This window comes from Musca autumnalis, unplaced genomic scaffold (genome assembly GCF_047663935.1).
Source record: "Musca autumnalis isolate F117 unplaced genomic scaffold, ASM4766393v1 scaffold_3, whole genome shotgun sequence".
Classification (NCBI taxonomy): domain Eukaryota; kingdom Metazoa; phylum Arthropoda; class Insecta; order Diptera; family Muscidae; genus Musca; species Musca autumnalis.
The window spans coordinates 145,973,692-145,990,461 of NW_027411866.1; the positions used below are offsets into that span (position 1 = coordinate 145,973,692).

Here is a 16,770-nt window from a genome sequence, read left to right on the forward strand (position 1 = left end):
ATGTGGAGGGAAGAATTTGAAAATGATTTTTTGTTTTGTATTAATATTTTTAATGACGCAGAATGCCTCGTCTGCAATGCATCAATAAAAAAAGTCTTAAAAAATCATTTTTATATACATACAATTTGTTTTTTCTCTCAAAAAAATTAACATATGAAGAAAAATAATTTTCAAATTATGAAGTTATTTATATTATTTTTAATTTAAGTCATACAAAGCGAACGCGCCAACAATATATTTTTCATTTCACACTCAATATGAAAATCATCACCCTGTTCTGTCAGTGTAATTTTACCCACACATAAACAATTTAAGCGCTCGCTCTTCTTGGTCGGCTATGCTTTAGACCTGGCAAGTCCACCATTGACCAGATATTTACCCTGCGGCAAATCCTGGAGAAGATCCAAGAGATGCAGATCGACACCTACCACCTTTTTGTCGATTATAAAGCAGCCTTCGGCAGCCCGCTACTTTCAAAGGTATTCCAAGCCATGTCTGAATTTGGTATCCCCGCAAAGCTCAATGGGCTTTGTAAAATGGTTCTAACACAAGATCTTCAGTTAAAATAGGAAAGAATCTCTCCGAAGAGTTTTGTACCAAACGAGGTTTCAGGCAAGGAGACAGCCTTGTGATCTTTTCAACATTCTGCTAGAAAAGGTTATACGAGAGGCAAACGTCAAAAGAACTGCCACAATCTACACCAATAGCCACATGTTACATGGGAGATCAGTAAAAGAAGTAACCGATACCTTTATGAAGGTCGAAGGATAATCTGCTAATGTGGGTCTAGCGGTAAACGGCAAGAAGACCAAGCTGATGGTGTCGACGCGCAATGCGTCCATTGAGGTCGGATCAACTGTTGAAGTTGGTTCCTATAATTTTGAGGTAGTAAAAGACATGGTCGTAAAAACAACAAACGACATCAGTTGTGAAATAAAAAGAAGAATTGTATTGGCCAACAGATGCAAAGTCACAACTCGTCAAACAAAAATAATGCTTTACAAAACACTGATACTACCCGTGCTGATGTATGGTTCCGAAGCCTGGGTACTTGCGCAAGCAGATTAGGCAGTGCTTGGCGTGTTAGAGAGAAAAATTCTTCGAAAGATCTACGGACCGATCTGCGTTGACGGTGAATATCGACATCGTATGAACTACGAGCTGTATCTGCTACACGCAAAAAAAACGGCCTCTCTAACATATGTCCCAAACATAATATATGTTTGGGTCTGCAAACAAATATATGTTTGGGTGGAAACAAATATATGTTTGGGTGCAAACATATATATGTTTGGGTGCAAAGATATTTATGTTTGGGTGCAAAGATATATATGTTTGGGTGCAAACAAAGATATGTTTGGGTGGAAACAATTTTATGTTTGGGTGCAAACATTTTATATAAAAAAAAAATACAAACCCAAAAGGCACAAAAAAAAAACAAACACATGCACCAGTGGGCGCTTACTGAGAGCAAGGGAGCGTAAAATTCAATGTAAAACACTTTAAAACAATGTTAATCACCACTGGGCTCGCGAGCCGTGTCTGTGTGAACACACACAATCTCAATTGTGGTTAGTTTGAACGTTGCTCTTCCCACCGATCATCTTCTTTGTTTTAGCAATGCATTAAGGCACACGATGTTTATCTAGAGAGGGATAGATAATCTCGTGTGTGTGCCCAACACAAACGCAGCGGTTGAATTTGTTGTTGCTGGTGAACACTGCTTTAAAACAATGGTGGGCAAATTGCGAGAGACTCATGTGTTTTTTACACTTTTGTGTATGAGGCCGAGCATTTCTACCCAACAGTGTGCCAACAGTGCTTTAAAATGTGTGCTCACTTGCTCTCAGTAAGAACTCACTGGCTATCTCGATAGTATACACACAAATGTTGTGGTTTTTTTATTGAAAGGCAAAAGAACAACAAACACATATGTAGGTACATACAAAATTTCAAAGAAATACATAACACACTTTAATAAAAGAAAAACTGATTGAAATAATTTGTAAATAGTCACACTTTTAAAAAGGAAAAATATATAGAAACGTAGTTGAACGCTTCTCCTTAGTTGTGAAATAAAACAAATTGTCCTCATAGTTGAAATCATCAGCGGGGAATCGGCATCTAGAATCAAATGATTATGTAATGTAATAAATAAATATGGATATGCCATATTTCAAAAATGAATAAGTATGTATGTAATTACCAAAATTAAATGCGATTTCTTCCTTGTCCAATAAAATATTTCCATTCACCTTATTGATTCAATTATAAAATTTCCAATTATAAAATGTATTGGGCATTTAATTTACTAAAAAGCACAATTTCTTTAAGAAAACACAAAACACTGATTTATTCACTCACTTTACCGTCTTGACTCTACAAAGGCAACTAAAACACTGAAGAAAGAAAAAAAATATACATATGTAATTCATATCATTTCTTCTTTTCTTCGTCGCCAGCTAAGTTGGTTAACAACAACAAAACAAGAAACACACGAGTTTGACGCATACACATAGACTAATGAAGGTGTAGACGAAGAATTGTTCTCAGCATGTTACTTAGTATGCTCTGTAATTGTTAGATGGCGTTAGTGCTATTTTTTAATATTGAGCAACAACACGACATATTTGAGTGAAAACCATAGCATATCGAGAACATATTGAGTGGAAGGGCAACATCTATAAAAAATAAACACATTAAAATTCTCTATCTATAGATTATTTTGTCTATGGAGCTACTACACGACATATTTGAGTGACAACTTCAGGATATCGAGAGCATATTTAATGGAAGGGCGCCATCTACAACAAACAAGCACACTACAACTTTCTCTGTCTATACGATTAATTAGTCTATGGCACACATGCCACCAAAGCCCCCTTCTTCGCTTCTACGTCTTCTATTATGCAATACCCACAGCCGCGAGAGCACTGTTATTACTCTCGTTGACAAAACATCCTCTCTCCACACATGAAAAAATATTCTAACATAAAAAATATGTTTTACCCAAACATATCAAATTGAGATATGTTACAAAATGTTGCAAACATATATTTGTTTGACCCAAACATATTATGTTTGGATCCAAACATATATTTGTTTGCAACCGGTCCCAAACATATATCTGTTTGGATCCAAACATATTTCTAACATAATTATTTCTGCGTGTATACAACGACATCAATATAGTTAAACGTATCGCGATTGCGTTGGCTAGGCCATATCATAAGAATGAACGATGGTGAACCCGCTAAAAAGGCGTATGAATTCGAGCCACATGGCCGTGCACGCAGAATTGGCAGGCCAAAGAATCGATGGCGCAAACAAGTGGATGAAGAGTTGACAAGGCGCGGTATTCCAAAAAGCGAAGGACGAAACAGAGAGAATTGGAGATCTTTTCTTAGTTCGGTCTATGGAACAAATGTTCTGTAATGGGCTAGTTAAGTAAGTAAGTAATGTAAAAAGACATTTCGTTTCTTTGGTGGCCCTTAGTGAAATTTGACGAAGAATATTTTTGTCTTTGACGTCATCTCTCTAAAATTATGTTTTATGGGACAAGTTTAAATAAACTCAGATGAAGTCCGACTTTAACTCTAAAACGTGTTTTTAATTTTTAGAGATTCCTGACGATAAGATTTACAGATTTGTTGTATTTTGAGACCTATAGTAAAATTTTATGGCGAACAATTTTGTTGAATATTTGGATTTGATATGATCACTTTTTAAAGTAGGTTTTGAAAGATTTTCAAAAAAGGGACCAAAAAGACCCCTTGGATCAACCGCATTAGGGTTAAATTTTTTAACAAAAATATTCCCCACAAGGATTCTAAGATATCTTAACTCGAATATTTTTAGCTCTACTTTCATACACAGTTTTCCCATCATTTTGAAAAAAATTGAATTTTGTTGCACAGTGTTATTTATTCCATGGGACCCATTGTAACCCTCACCTCTATCCATCAAACTGACAATTGCCTAATGTAAATATGGACTAAAACCAGTTCAAGAATTTACGTTACTGTTGTTTAATATGTATGTATGTCTTTCGTTCATTTATTCATTCACTTTTGTTTCTTTTCTGCTTTCAATTCTTTAACATTGTTATTTTTATCCATTTTAGCGTTTGTAGCTTTCCAACCCATTGTACTCTCCCTATATGTACCATGTAACTTGTCCAACCAACCAAATACACCAAAATTATAATTAAATCTGGAATTAAAATAAACACACTTATTGAAACATCGATTTACAACTAAAACCAAATACACATACTTAGCATGATGATAGTCATGGAACACTATCGACGATTTGTACAAAGGGGTGGGGAATGAATATCCAGTATGATCATTCATGGAATTTATTATTGCAATTATGACAAATGTCCAAGTCACGGTGATGTGTGCATTGACTATATAACTTGATAGGGCAATGGGACCCATGTTGCTAAGTAAATGCTCCAAAGGTTTACAATAGAAAGTAATAGCTGCAACTGGTGCTGTCCATTCGTGATGTTGTTTGTGTACATATTTATATATGGATTTGTGATGTAACAAACGATGAGCATAATAGAAAGAGATTTCTTCTAATATAGCCATTATGCCAATATCTAGGAGAAATTCTTTTAGGGTGGGCAGTTGACGTACAGTTTCGGGGGTCCATTGGGTGTTACACATTTTGCCATACACATAAAGTAGAAATGGTGTCACAATCAGTTGATTGAAAAGTACTTGTCGCACGGCCTGAAAGTGAAAGGAGGAGATTTTTTTTTTAATTTGCAGAGTTTTCTTTGGAAACTATTTTCATAAAAATATAGAAGGGGTTCTGTATAATTAGTCCTTAGGTATCAGTAAAATTGTTTAATTGAATGTTAGTTGTTTAGTGCCTGTTCCAAGTGTCACTTTTAAATTTTTGTTTATACAGCTTGAATAAAAATTACCTGAAATCATTATCTTATCAATCTGAAATATGATTGCGAATTATTGTTGTTCCATAAACAACACTTCTTACGATAAAGCTAAATCTAAAGGGCCACATAAAAACTGCAATCTTAATCCATTGGTAGCTAATAAAAATAGACTTTTGACCAAACAATTATTGCTTTTGACAACAAAAAGCATGTCAATCAAAAAAAAATCTTAAAACAACAATGCAGCGCTTTAATTTCTTCTGAAATAAACTCCTGCAGCATAAAAATCCCGTCAGTAGTATTCTTAAAGAATCTGCATCTATATTACTGAAAGCCCCTGAGAAACATTCTTCAAATAATCCACGCTTATATCGTTTAAAGTCCACCATGTTAATAAAGGGTGATTTTTTATCTTTTTGGCAACACTGGTTTAAACAGCTGACGCACGTTTCGTGTTTTGTTTCACTGTCAAACATCTTCAGTTTGGTCTATAATTTAACAATGAATCGTCTTACAAACGAACAACATCTTACAACAAAGAAGATCCACTTTTTTATCGAAAAATTGTGTTCAGCGACGAACTCATTTTTGGCTCAATGGGCACGTTAATAAGCAGAATTGTCCACCTAGATCGTGCGATTTAAGGCCTTTAGACTATTTTTTGTGGGGCTATGTTAAAGCTCATGTCTATACACACATGCCCGCTTCAATTGACGCATTGGAAGACAACATTGATGCATTTATTCACGAGATACCGGCCGAAATGTTGGAAAAAGTATGCCAAAATTGGACCAAGCGGATGGACCATTTGAGGCGCAGTCACGGTCAACATTTGCATGAAATAATCTTAAAACATTAAATTATATGGACCGTACTATGGATTCAAATAAAGATTTCATCCATTTTTCTCAATTGTATGTGTTTGTTTCTGAAAAACATTCCTATAGTTATTAAAAAATCACCCGTTATTATTAAAATTCTCTTCTTACCTTCCAAAATTTCTTCATATCCAATGGAACATTTTGATCGGGTTGAATTTTATATTTAAAAATCCATTTGGGTTTTTGAGTGTAATCAACTATGCTACATAAGGAAGCATATATCCAATAAGTAACGAACACAACAAGAGAGCTGCCAAGCACCCATAGCATCGTGGGATCATCACCTGTTTCACAGAAAATATTTTAAAATAAAATATGTATAAGAGGTCAAATAGTCGGTATTTAAAAAAAGAAAAACCAAATTTCTTTCTTTTTGTGTTTGTTTACCCGTGACATCCAATAATTTATTCCAAAGTATTTGAGTTTCTAACCCAAGCTTTGTCAGCATGATGTTTGTTTACGTTACGTACAACTATCGCGCTAGAATTTTAATACGCGAACGCTTACTGTCCGATTTGAAGATTATTTTAGCACTAAGCGTTGTCAATCAAAATCAATTAAAAGCAGTGCGAAACAACTTATCTCTACTAGATTTCAAAGTATTATGAGGTTAGGCGTCGATGTTTTATTATCATTGTCCGCTACTGTTGTGCCAAAAATAGTCGGCATACACCGAATACAGTAGAATCGAGATATACCCTCAGCATGTGTGAATTGAAACTTTAATCTATAGACAGATCGAATACCGGCTACTAAACAAAATTCCTTTTCGTCAAAAATTTTGCGCCTTAACTAATTTTAAATGAAAGGTGCCTACATCTGGGAAGTTTTTGCGGATTCTGAAACTACAATGTACATAAATGAGAACAATCGAAAAATAAAAACATATCGCCGGAGGGATTTTCAAATAAATCGCGGTCAAATTTCACATTTTTAGGGCTTTTTTAGGTTTTGGTGATTTTGCTTGGAATCCGAAAGCCCTACTGAAATATGATTAGAAAAAATTTTGGTATTTTTGTAGGTTTTAACATTTTTGAAATATAGAAGTTCAAATTGCGACAATGCTGTATCGTCTCCTTATAAAACAATGTCATGCAGGGTACACCTTAAACGAAAACCGCTTACAATTGGGAAGTTTTTGCGGATTCTGAAAAAGCAATGTTTATAGATGCGAAAAATCCAAAAACGAGAAAAAAATCGCTGTAGGAATTTTTACATAAATCGCTGTCAAAGGTCAAATTATCAGGTTTATTTTAGGTTTTCAGAATTTAGCTTGGAAGCAATTCCCGCTTTATTGCTTCCACCAACACATACCCTGCATAACTTGCAGTTTGAACGTTGAAGTGGTCGGACGCGTTTTAGAGTGGCTTAGCGAAAAATTATTCAATTTGGGAGAAATAAAACAACAACGATATTTGCTGTCTCGTTCAGTGCATAAAATCTAATTTTCTGACTCTGTTAGTCTTGTAAAAGTGTTGTTGGGGAATCTTTTTGGTTTTTCCCAATACGCGAATACCGTGTGTGGAAAGTGGTTGTGGTCAGTGGAATCTGTTGAGACAAGTGCGCGCATTTGGACATTGAGTTTGGGTTTTTGGAATAGACGATTTGATAACCCTGGTTGTGACTGGTTTTTGTGCCTGGCTTGATGAGTTCCTTTCCTCATTATTATTATTAGTTTTTAATGGTGATGCCACCCAAGGGAGGCCAAGAGGCTTACTCTTAGGTCTCTTGGTGGTGTTACGTTTGGCGAGTTGAAGAGTGTCACTGATAGTCTAGAAAAGGTGACAGCTGGAGGGGTGGCTCGTACTGAAGTAGGGCCTTCTGCTGCACCGGTTGCAAGTGCGCCTGTCTCGAAACCAGTGGAGACATGGTCGGTTGTGGTCAGACCAAAGCAGAAAGGTAGGTCGGGCCGATACTAAATGTGAGGGTGCATGATGTCAGACCAATAAAGGACGGTGGTGCTGTCATACGTACGCCGTCTGTGGCAGAAAGGGACAAGAGAAATTTGCCGAAGTTGGTCTGGACGTAAGTGAGAGCGAGAAGCTGGGGCCGAAGATAACAGTCCAGCGGGTGCATGTCAGCCTCACCTTAGACGATTTCATGGAGAAAACGTACCTGCTGAACCTGAAGAACTTGATGACACCGGAGGTCTTCAAGAGAAGTGTGCCTTGGAAGCATGAGCCGTGTAGTGAAGGGACGGTTAATGTTGTTTTTGAATGTACGGAGAGGGTTGCCCAGCGGTTCTGCAGTGATGGTGTCTACATACACTGGCATAGGTTCATCGCGCAGAGACAGGAGTTGGTTCCGTATTGTTTTAGGTGCCTGAGCTTTGACCATCGTGTGCGCGATTGTAGGCTGCAGGAGGATGTATGTAGGCATTGTGGTGGTTCTGGGCATTTTTCAACTGCGTGTCCGAACCCTATAAATTGCAGAAATTGTGCTTACAGGGGTCGACCGGCTCGACACCTAATGATGTCCCTGGACTGCCCTGTGTTTGCGGCTTTGGTTGCTAGGGCGGAAGCTCGGCATTAAGATAGATTGTATAATCCAACTTAATTGTCGGGGGTCCCAGGCTGTTATGGCTGATTTAGGAGTTGCGATGCGTCACATGGGCTGCAGATATGCATTGGTTCAGGAGCCGTATTCAAACTTTGGTCGAATTTTGGGCCTACCTGCAGAAATGCGGATATTTTCTGAACTGAGGCGTAATTCAGGCATCTTGGTGGACGACGGTAGTGCTGATTGTGTTTTGGTCAGTCAGACTAACTATGGTGTTAGTGTAAATGTTTGTTGTCGTTTTGGGGAGGTCTACTTAGTAAGTCTCTACTGTAAGTATGAAGAACCGTTAGAGCCGTACCTTTCGTACATGGATGAGGTGCTACTACAGGTGTGTAGTCATCCTATCATCTTTGGCTTCGACGCTAATAGAACTACGTTAGGGGTGAGGTGCTGATTGAATGGATGCTTTCGAGGGACATTCATGTTGTTAATGAGCCAAGTGATGTATACACCTTTAATACTGTAAACGGTTCTAGTGACATTGACGTAGCACGATGGAACGCGGATGACGTGGGTGTTCTTTCAGCGGCCTATAGGGAACGCCTGAATGAGTACCAAGAGATGATAGAATCTGCAAAGGAAAGACAGTGGCAGTCTTTTGTGGAGAGGAAACGTGATGACCCTTGGGGTCAGCTGTATCGTCTTTGTAGACCCAAGAAGACTCTTGATGTCCCTGGCATCAAAGTACGTGATAGAGTTCTAACTACGTGGAATAATAGTGTGTATGCCCTGATGTCCTCATTAAGGAGGATGTGCCGAGTGCGCCAGATCTGGAGAGGTGTGAGATGGATCGTGCTGTAGCGTTAGTTCGTTGCAGGAAGTCGCCTGGTTTAGACGGTCTGGCTGGAGAGATGTGTAAAAGCATCTGGAGGGCCATTCCTGATTGCCTGGCAGTTTTGCTGAGGAAGTGTATTAGTATGGGTGTGTATCCGAGTCTTCGAGTCGATATGTCTTGGGCATATTCGTTGATTTCAAGGGGGCTTTTGACTACTTATGCTGAACAAGAGTGATTGCTCGTTTGCAGGAAGTAGGGTGCCAGGAGATAAAGCGTTGGCCAAACTATTTCTCTGATCGGGTGGCTTGCTCTATTTGTGCAAACAATAGGGTAGCCATTGATGTTGTTCGGGGTTGTGCGCAGGGGTCCATTTGTGGTCCATTGATTTGGAACTTAATGATGGACCCACTGCTGCATCAACTCAGCTCGTTTTGTAAGGTCTGCGCCTTTGCTGATGATTTGCTCATTCTGGTTGATGCTCAATCTCGTTCTGAGATGGAACAGTTGGGCTCCAGAATGCTGTCTATTGTCGACAGTTGGGGTACTAGGGTAGGTGTCCAAATTGTGAGAGAGAAGAGCGTGACAATGCTACTCAAGGGTAGGTTGTCTGGTAGTCGACACCCTAGTGTCGTGTTTGATTTTCGTGGTCTCTCGTATAAGACCTTAGTGAGATATTTGGGCATCACAATGGGTGAGAGGATGAACTTCATCGCTCACTTAGATCGGCTTAAAGAGAAATTGTGCAGCTTTGTTAGTCCTGTTCGTTGCATTTTGCGCTCAGATTGGGGGCTTAGTAGACGTGCGTTGCGGGTGGTGTATGGGGGTCTGCTTGTTGCCTGTGCAACATATGGGGCCCCCATATGGCACACCGCAGTTACAGGGTAGGGTTATCGTAAGATAATGTCATGTCAGCGCATCTTGCTGCTTTCTTGTCTCCCTGTATGCCGCACAGTGTCTACTGAGGATATGCAGGTGTTGTTGGGTGTGCCCCCTCTTGACCTGGAGGTGATACGTGCAAACGTGTCGTTTTTAGCCAAGAGAGGTTTGACGATTGTTCCCACTGATTGAGCGGTAGAGGGTGTGGAGAGTTTGGGTGCCTCGAGCCGCAAGGCACTGCTGCGTGAGCTCGTGATATCTAGATGGCAAGCTAGATGGAATGAGTGCGAGAATCGGCGGCAAACTTTAAGGTTTATCCAGGATGTTACTTTTGCCATGACGAGCTCCGATTTTGGTGGGGTTCTTGTTGACTGGGCATGGGTCTCTCACTGCATTTTTGCATAGTGGAGGCCTTTCCGGCACCTCTTCGTGCAGTTGTGGGGCTCCAGTCGAATACTGGCTACATGTTTTGTGTGACGACTTCAGGAACCTGGATTCCATGGGGATCACCAGAGTTGTAGGTCAATGGGATGTGAGTCATGTGCTCTCCACTAGCTCTACTCGTGCTAGTCTTGGGGAATTTGCAAATAGGGTGTTCCGCCGCCGCAGAGCGTTAGTGCGGGTCGTTGTGTCGTAGTGTTGTTTGCTGTTTTGTTGGAGCGTTATTGCCATGAGGGGTACCAGTCCCCTGGTCGCATGGGACTGAAACTGGAAGTAACTCGGTTACAAGATCTGACCAGAGGTCTTTTTTCTGGTACCGCAGGTGGTGTGGAATAATGGGGAATCCCAACTCGCCACCATGCCATCACAGATCTTTTAGATCTTGTCGGGGGCACTTTCGAATCTAATTGTTTGCTGTCCGCCAGCTTCAGAGCGGAAGAGGTGAATAGGCCTCGCTCCTTGCAGTGGGAAAGCTACGTCCATGTAAACCTGGTGATTAGACTGCTACATCAGTGCACCTTTTGTGTTGCACTCTTCCCATTCCCCGATCGTGCCTAACTCTTACCCACTTTGGGTGACCAGTCCCGTGTTGTATTGAACAAAAAGTGGTAGTAGTGTCGACTACGAAGTCTGACCGAAGAGTTTCTGGTACCGCGGGAGTCAGGAGCCCCTAGATCTGTTGATCTAGCCTGACTATGGAGAGGCACCTATTTGGTTGCAACGCGGTGGTTTTGGTTTGGGTAGAGCGGGTAGAGCTTCGGTTCGATGTGGAGTTGCATTCTCAACCGGGTGTTGTGACCCATAGAGCAGCTGAGGTGTAAGGTAGTCCTCAACCCCTTACCAAGAGGGAAGTGAAGCCCATAATTGTGGATCTTCGAATTGGTACCTGCGGAATAGACTTGGAGTCTCTGTGGAGAGCTACCACTCTGTAAGAGTACTCTGGGTAATTCCAAAGGGGTGCTGGCCGATGCATTGTATCGCGACAACGGGTGCAATGGTGCATCATTGTTAGAGCCGTCAAGGCGAGAATCATGTAAAACCCCTCGACTTCATACCCTGCATTACTCATTTCAATTCTTTATTTTAGCAAATACCAAGTAGTTCCAAATCTACCTCAATCCTGGATTCCTACTCTCTTCGTGTACTAAAATTCAAATTGTACCAAATTTAGTACTTTTCGTAGCCATATGTACGAACAAGGCGAATTTAACAAGGTGATCCAATAGGCGAATTCAGGCCGATGTCTTCATTTTCTGTCAAATTTTTTTGCGCGAAATATCCACAAAAGTTAGAAGAAAACGGTAAAATATTCTTCGCGAAGCTTAAATAAAGATGTTGTACACAGATATTTTTTATAGAAAAGAAATATTTGTTACTTATTTTTGATTAAAAATATGTTTTGACAGCAAATGAAGACATCAGATGGTATTATTGTATCACCTTCTTTCTTGCACCATGTGTACGAATTTCCAAAACTACCTCAATATCTCAAAATGTACAAAACTGAGTACCATTTATTACTTTTCGTAACCATAAGTACAAGAGAGCATACATTTCAAAGTGTTTTACATTGAAATTTACGATCCCTTGCTCTCAGTAATCGCCCACTGGTGCATATGTTTGTGTTTCTTTTTTGTGGCTTTTGGGTTTTGGGTTTTGCACCCAAACATATAATTTTTTTGCACCCAAACATATATTTGTTTGCAGGACATACCATATGTTTGGGACTGTTGCAAACATATATTTGCTTGCTGCAAAATATGTTTGGGACATATGTTAGAGAGTTGATTATTCGGAATCTAGGAAGTCCAATTTAATTTGTCGAAAAAGAATTGGACTGGATATTAGAGAAGTTTTGCAGTTACGCTCCATTTAAGAAAAGTATATTACAATAAAAACAGAAGAAAAATAATAATTTTTGAAAATGTATTGTTATTTAACTATGTTTACACCTTTCTCTATTAACTAACAAGTTAGCAAAGGCTATAGTCGGACTGGGCCGACCGTGATACCCTACACCACTGGACCCGTGCATAAGCTTTTCTCTTATAAACATTTCTTTTAAGGGAATATAATCCGACTACCAGCAAACATAATATGCCTCGTTCTCTCTGGGACCCCCATAAGCAACCAACCTGCAGCATGATTGCAAATAAATGGAAGCATTCTTTTGACAGGCTTTGTCATTAGAATACCTCTACTAGAAGCCGATATATTCACAAAGAATAAAACTTTGAATTTGTCTCCACGTGAGTTTTCCCCATTCCGACCCCTAAATGTTATCCGACCATCACCAAAATCAATAGGCTTTTTCCTCTGTGGAGCCCCCATCAACACCCATCGTGTCTATCCGATAAAAATTCCAACCTGTTGCGTGATTACAAACAATGGATATATTACTGACTTTTGCGATATCTCGGTTGTTTACCCACTTACGCCAACATACTTTGCATCAATATAAAGGAGATCTTTTCTTCTTCCATTGACGGGATTTCCTTCTGGAATATACTCCTACCAGATGCGGAGATATTCGCATAAGAAAAAAAAAATCGTCGACTTTTCTCCACATAAGCTTTGCGCTTATTCTGACTCCTGAATATTATCCGACTATCACCAAACTTAGTAGGCTTCTTCCTCTGAGGGAGCCGCATCAACTCCCAAAAAATTCGTGACGATCCGATCAAAATTGTGACCTGTAGCGTGACTACAAAAAAATCGGAATATGGGATGCATTACCGACTTTTGCGATATCTTCGTTATTTGGCCACCTACGCCAACCTAATTTAAATCATTGTAAAAATGGGATATTCTACTTTCATAGTCAAGCATTGCTTTTGGAACCTCCCCATCCAAAGCTGTGATATTCGTCATTATAATTAAAATCGCAAAAATGAAAATTTGGGTTGTATTAGCGACTATTGCGATATCTTCGTTGTTTGACCACCTACGACAACCTACTATACATCGTTGTAAAGGTGATATTTTCTACTTTCATTGCTTTTAATATATCCCTTATAGATGCGGAGATATAAGCTTGGAAATAAAACGTAGATTGTTTCTCCAAATACGTTTTTTCCCATTCCGACCACTGAATATTATCCCACCATCACCAAAATCAATAGCCTTCTACCCCTCCGGGACTCCCAACATTTGATAACGATCCGATCAAAATTGCGACCTGTAGCGTGATTACAAGGTTTAGATGGACAGACGGACGCACATAGCCAGTATGGTATATATAAGTATGGGTCTACGACCAATTTTTCGATGCGTTACAAACTTTTTGGCTAAAACCAACTTATCAAAATTGATACTGATATTTTCATGATATATAATGTAAATAGATATTTCATTTCTTTGGTTACCCATAGCGAAATTTCACGAAGAATATTTTTGTCTTTGACGTCATCTTTCTAAGATTATGTTTTGTGGGACAATTTTCAATAAACTCAGATGAAGTCCGACTTTAATCCTACAATGTGTTTTTCATTTTTAGAGATTCCTGGCGATCAGATAAGATTTACAGATTTGAGGTAGTGTGAGATATCAGCAAAAATGTCTAAAATCGTCTTTTCCATTTCAAAAAAATCAAAAAACAAAATTTGATACTACATCTATGATTTTTGGTATATAGATTAAGAAAAAAATCGTCATTCAAAATCTGTTTTCGTTACCAACTTTGATCGTTGCGCGCAAAACATATGACCGTTTTAATTATGCTAATAAGAAAGAATTCTAAAAAATCGCGGCTTAATATACAGTCGGACCTCGATTATCCGTGATGGTCGGGACCGGAGGCATTACGGATAATCGATTTTCCCGGATAATGGAGGCAATGCTTTTATGCAGTTCTTTTTAACATATTTTTAAGTAAAAATTACATATTATTGTACAATAATATGAAAATCTGCAATTCTTATTAAATTTGTTACGGTAATCCACCAAATTTTAAAATGATACATAATATCATCATCGCCAGATTCATCTGAATTGACTTTGCGCCATGGTTTTTGTGATACCATAAATACACAAATTGTTTAATACGGGAGAATTTCCAGTTTTCGTTTCATTACCTTTTTTTGCTTAATCAGATTAATTGGAAAGTGTGTTTTTACTCCCGGGCAATGAAGCTTATAACGAAAAATAGAAGAAAGGGAAAAATGTCCAACATTTATTTTCTATCACGGATAATGGAGGTTCCCGGATAATCGAGGTTCAACTGTAGTTAGCTGTTATGTGCTATTATCGTTAACTGAATTCGCACCCTTTGCGATGATGCAAAAACAAAATTCGAAACGTTTCAATGGATTCGCGAAAAATTAAATTTGTTAAATAATTTCACGTATTTTCAAACATATTTTTGAAACAATAGCGCTCATACTTAGGAAAAATATATATAAAAATTATAACAGCATCCAGACATTTTGAGGAATAAAATGAAACCTAAGTTATGAAGGTTGGAGCTATTTGCAAAATACAAAGAAAAACAAGTAAAAATGCATTAAGTTCGGCCGGGCCGAACTTTTCATACCCTACACCATAAATATTCTGAACTAAAATGGAATAATTACTTTTCATTCCTGTCCCCAACTTTAAGTGGGTACGTTAAAATGTCAGATAATGTTTATGTACATTTATGCTTCATTCGGGAGGCCCTTTTTTATGGTGCCTATATCTAACTATGTATGTTGACAATTTTTGGTGGGCTAAAAATTGGGAGGTACTGTTATATAGGGGTTATAATAAAACATGGGCCTATGTTGACAGTTTTTGATGGGAGCCTTTAATGTCAAATAACTCCTAATTCGGTTATACGAAAATATGGGCTATACGAAAATATGAACTTAAATGAACCGTTATATGGGGGCTATACCAAAACGTGGACCTATGTCCACAAGTTTTTTCATATAAGTTTATTGACATTTAAGAACTTTAAATGTCAAATTATAGCTAAATCGGTCTGAAAATGTAGCTAAAACTGTCAAAATACCGTAAATCGGGGGGTACCGTTATATGGGGGCTATACCGAAACGTGGATCTATGTTCACAACTTTTGTTATATAAGTTTATTGACACTTAAGAACCATAAATGTCAAATTATAACTATATCGGTCTGAAAATGTAGCTAAAAACGTCAAAATACCGCAAATCGGAGGTTACCGTTATATGTGGGCTATACCAAAACGTGGACCTATGTCCACAACTTTTGTTATATAAGTTTATTGACACTTAAGAACCCTAAATGTCAAATTATAACTATATCGGTCTGAAAATGTAGCTAAAAACGTCAAAATACCGCAAATCGGAGGTTACCGTTATATGTGGGCTATACCAAAACGTGGACCTATGTCCACAACTTTTGTTATATAAGTTTATTGACACTTAAAAACCCTAAATGTCAAATTATAGCTAAATCGGTCTGAAAATGTAGCTAAAAACGTCAAAATACCGCAAATCGGCAGGTACCGTTATATGGGGGCTATACCAAAACGTGGACCTATGTCCACAAGTTTTGTTATATATTTTTATTTACATTTAAGAACCCTAAATGTCAAATTATAGCCAAATCGGTCTGAAAATGTAGCTGAAAACGTCAAAAAACCGTAATTCGGGGGGTACCGTTATATGGGGGCTATACCAAAACGTGGACCGATATATCCCATCTTCGAACTTGATCTTCCGACGGCTAAAAAAATGGTATTCCCCAATTTTCAGCGAAATCGGTCAACAAATGCGACCTGTATGTTGCGAACGGACGGACGGACGGACATGCATAAATCGACTCAGAAAGTGATTCTATGCATATCCCTAGAAGGAACTATGGGTCTATCTCGCTTCCTTTTGTATGTTACATACAAATGCACTAACACATAATACCCCTTACCACATAGTGGTGTAGGGTATAAATATGACAAAAAAATAAAAATCATGTTATTCTAATTTTATTTTTTTATGGTTTTATAGGAAAGGTTGAAGAAAAAATGTTTGAGTGCTTCGTCATTTTCGTTCAAATTCCACGCAATAATGAAGATACTCCGTTGCAACAAATTTTTCGCTTATAGTTTTCCTATTGGCGAATATTTTTAGAACATTATATTAAATCACAAGGAATTCCAATTGTGGCATAACATTAAAATAATGTTATCTTGAATATTACAACATTTGAAACGCATGGAAACCGCGTAATAGTGGAAATCACAAGATGCTCATCCGATTTTCCAAAACAGCGAATCAATCATCAAGAACCGTGGATGTAGCATCGCACTCAGTTTTTAGAAAAAAATCTATTATATCTCCGGATTCGCGAACGTTTTTCAATATCTGTTTTC

General features: G+C 38.4%; 1 protein-coding gene across 1 annotated transcript; it reads right to left on the minus strand.

Annotated features, from left to right (window-relative positions):
- Positions 1-4,027: 4,027 nt before the first annotated feature.
- LOC141396354 (fatty acid hydroxylase domain-containing protein 2-like) lies at positions 4,028-6,396 on the minus strand. Its single transcript, XM_073971731.1, has 4 exons — positions 6,178-6,396; positions 5,899-6,074; positions 4,276-4,742; positions 4,028-4,212 (listed from the first exon to the last, which is right to left on the minus strand). Exons 1-4 carry the CDS (start codon positions 6,236-6,238, stop codon positions 4,065-4,067), a joined length of 852 nt encoding a protein of 283 aa, XP_073827832.1. The 5' UTR covers positions 6,239-6,396; the 3' UTR covers positions 4,028-4,064.
- Positions 6,397-16,770: the final 10,374 nt, after the last annotated feature.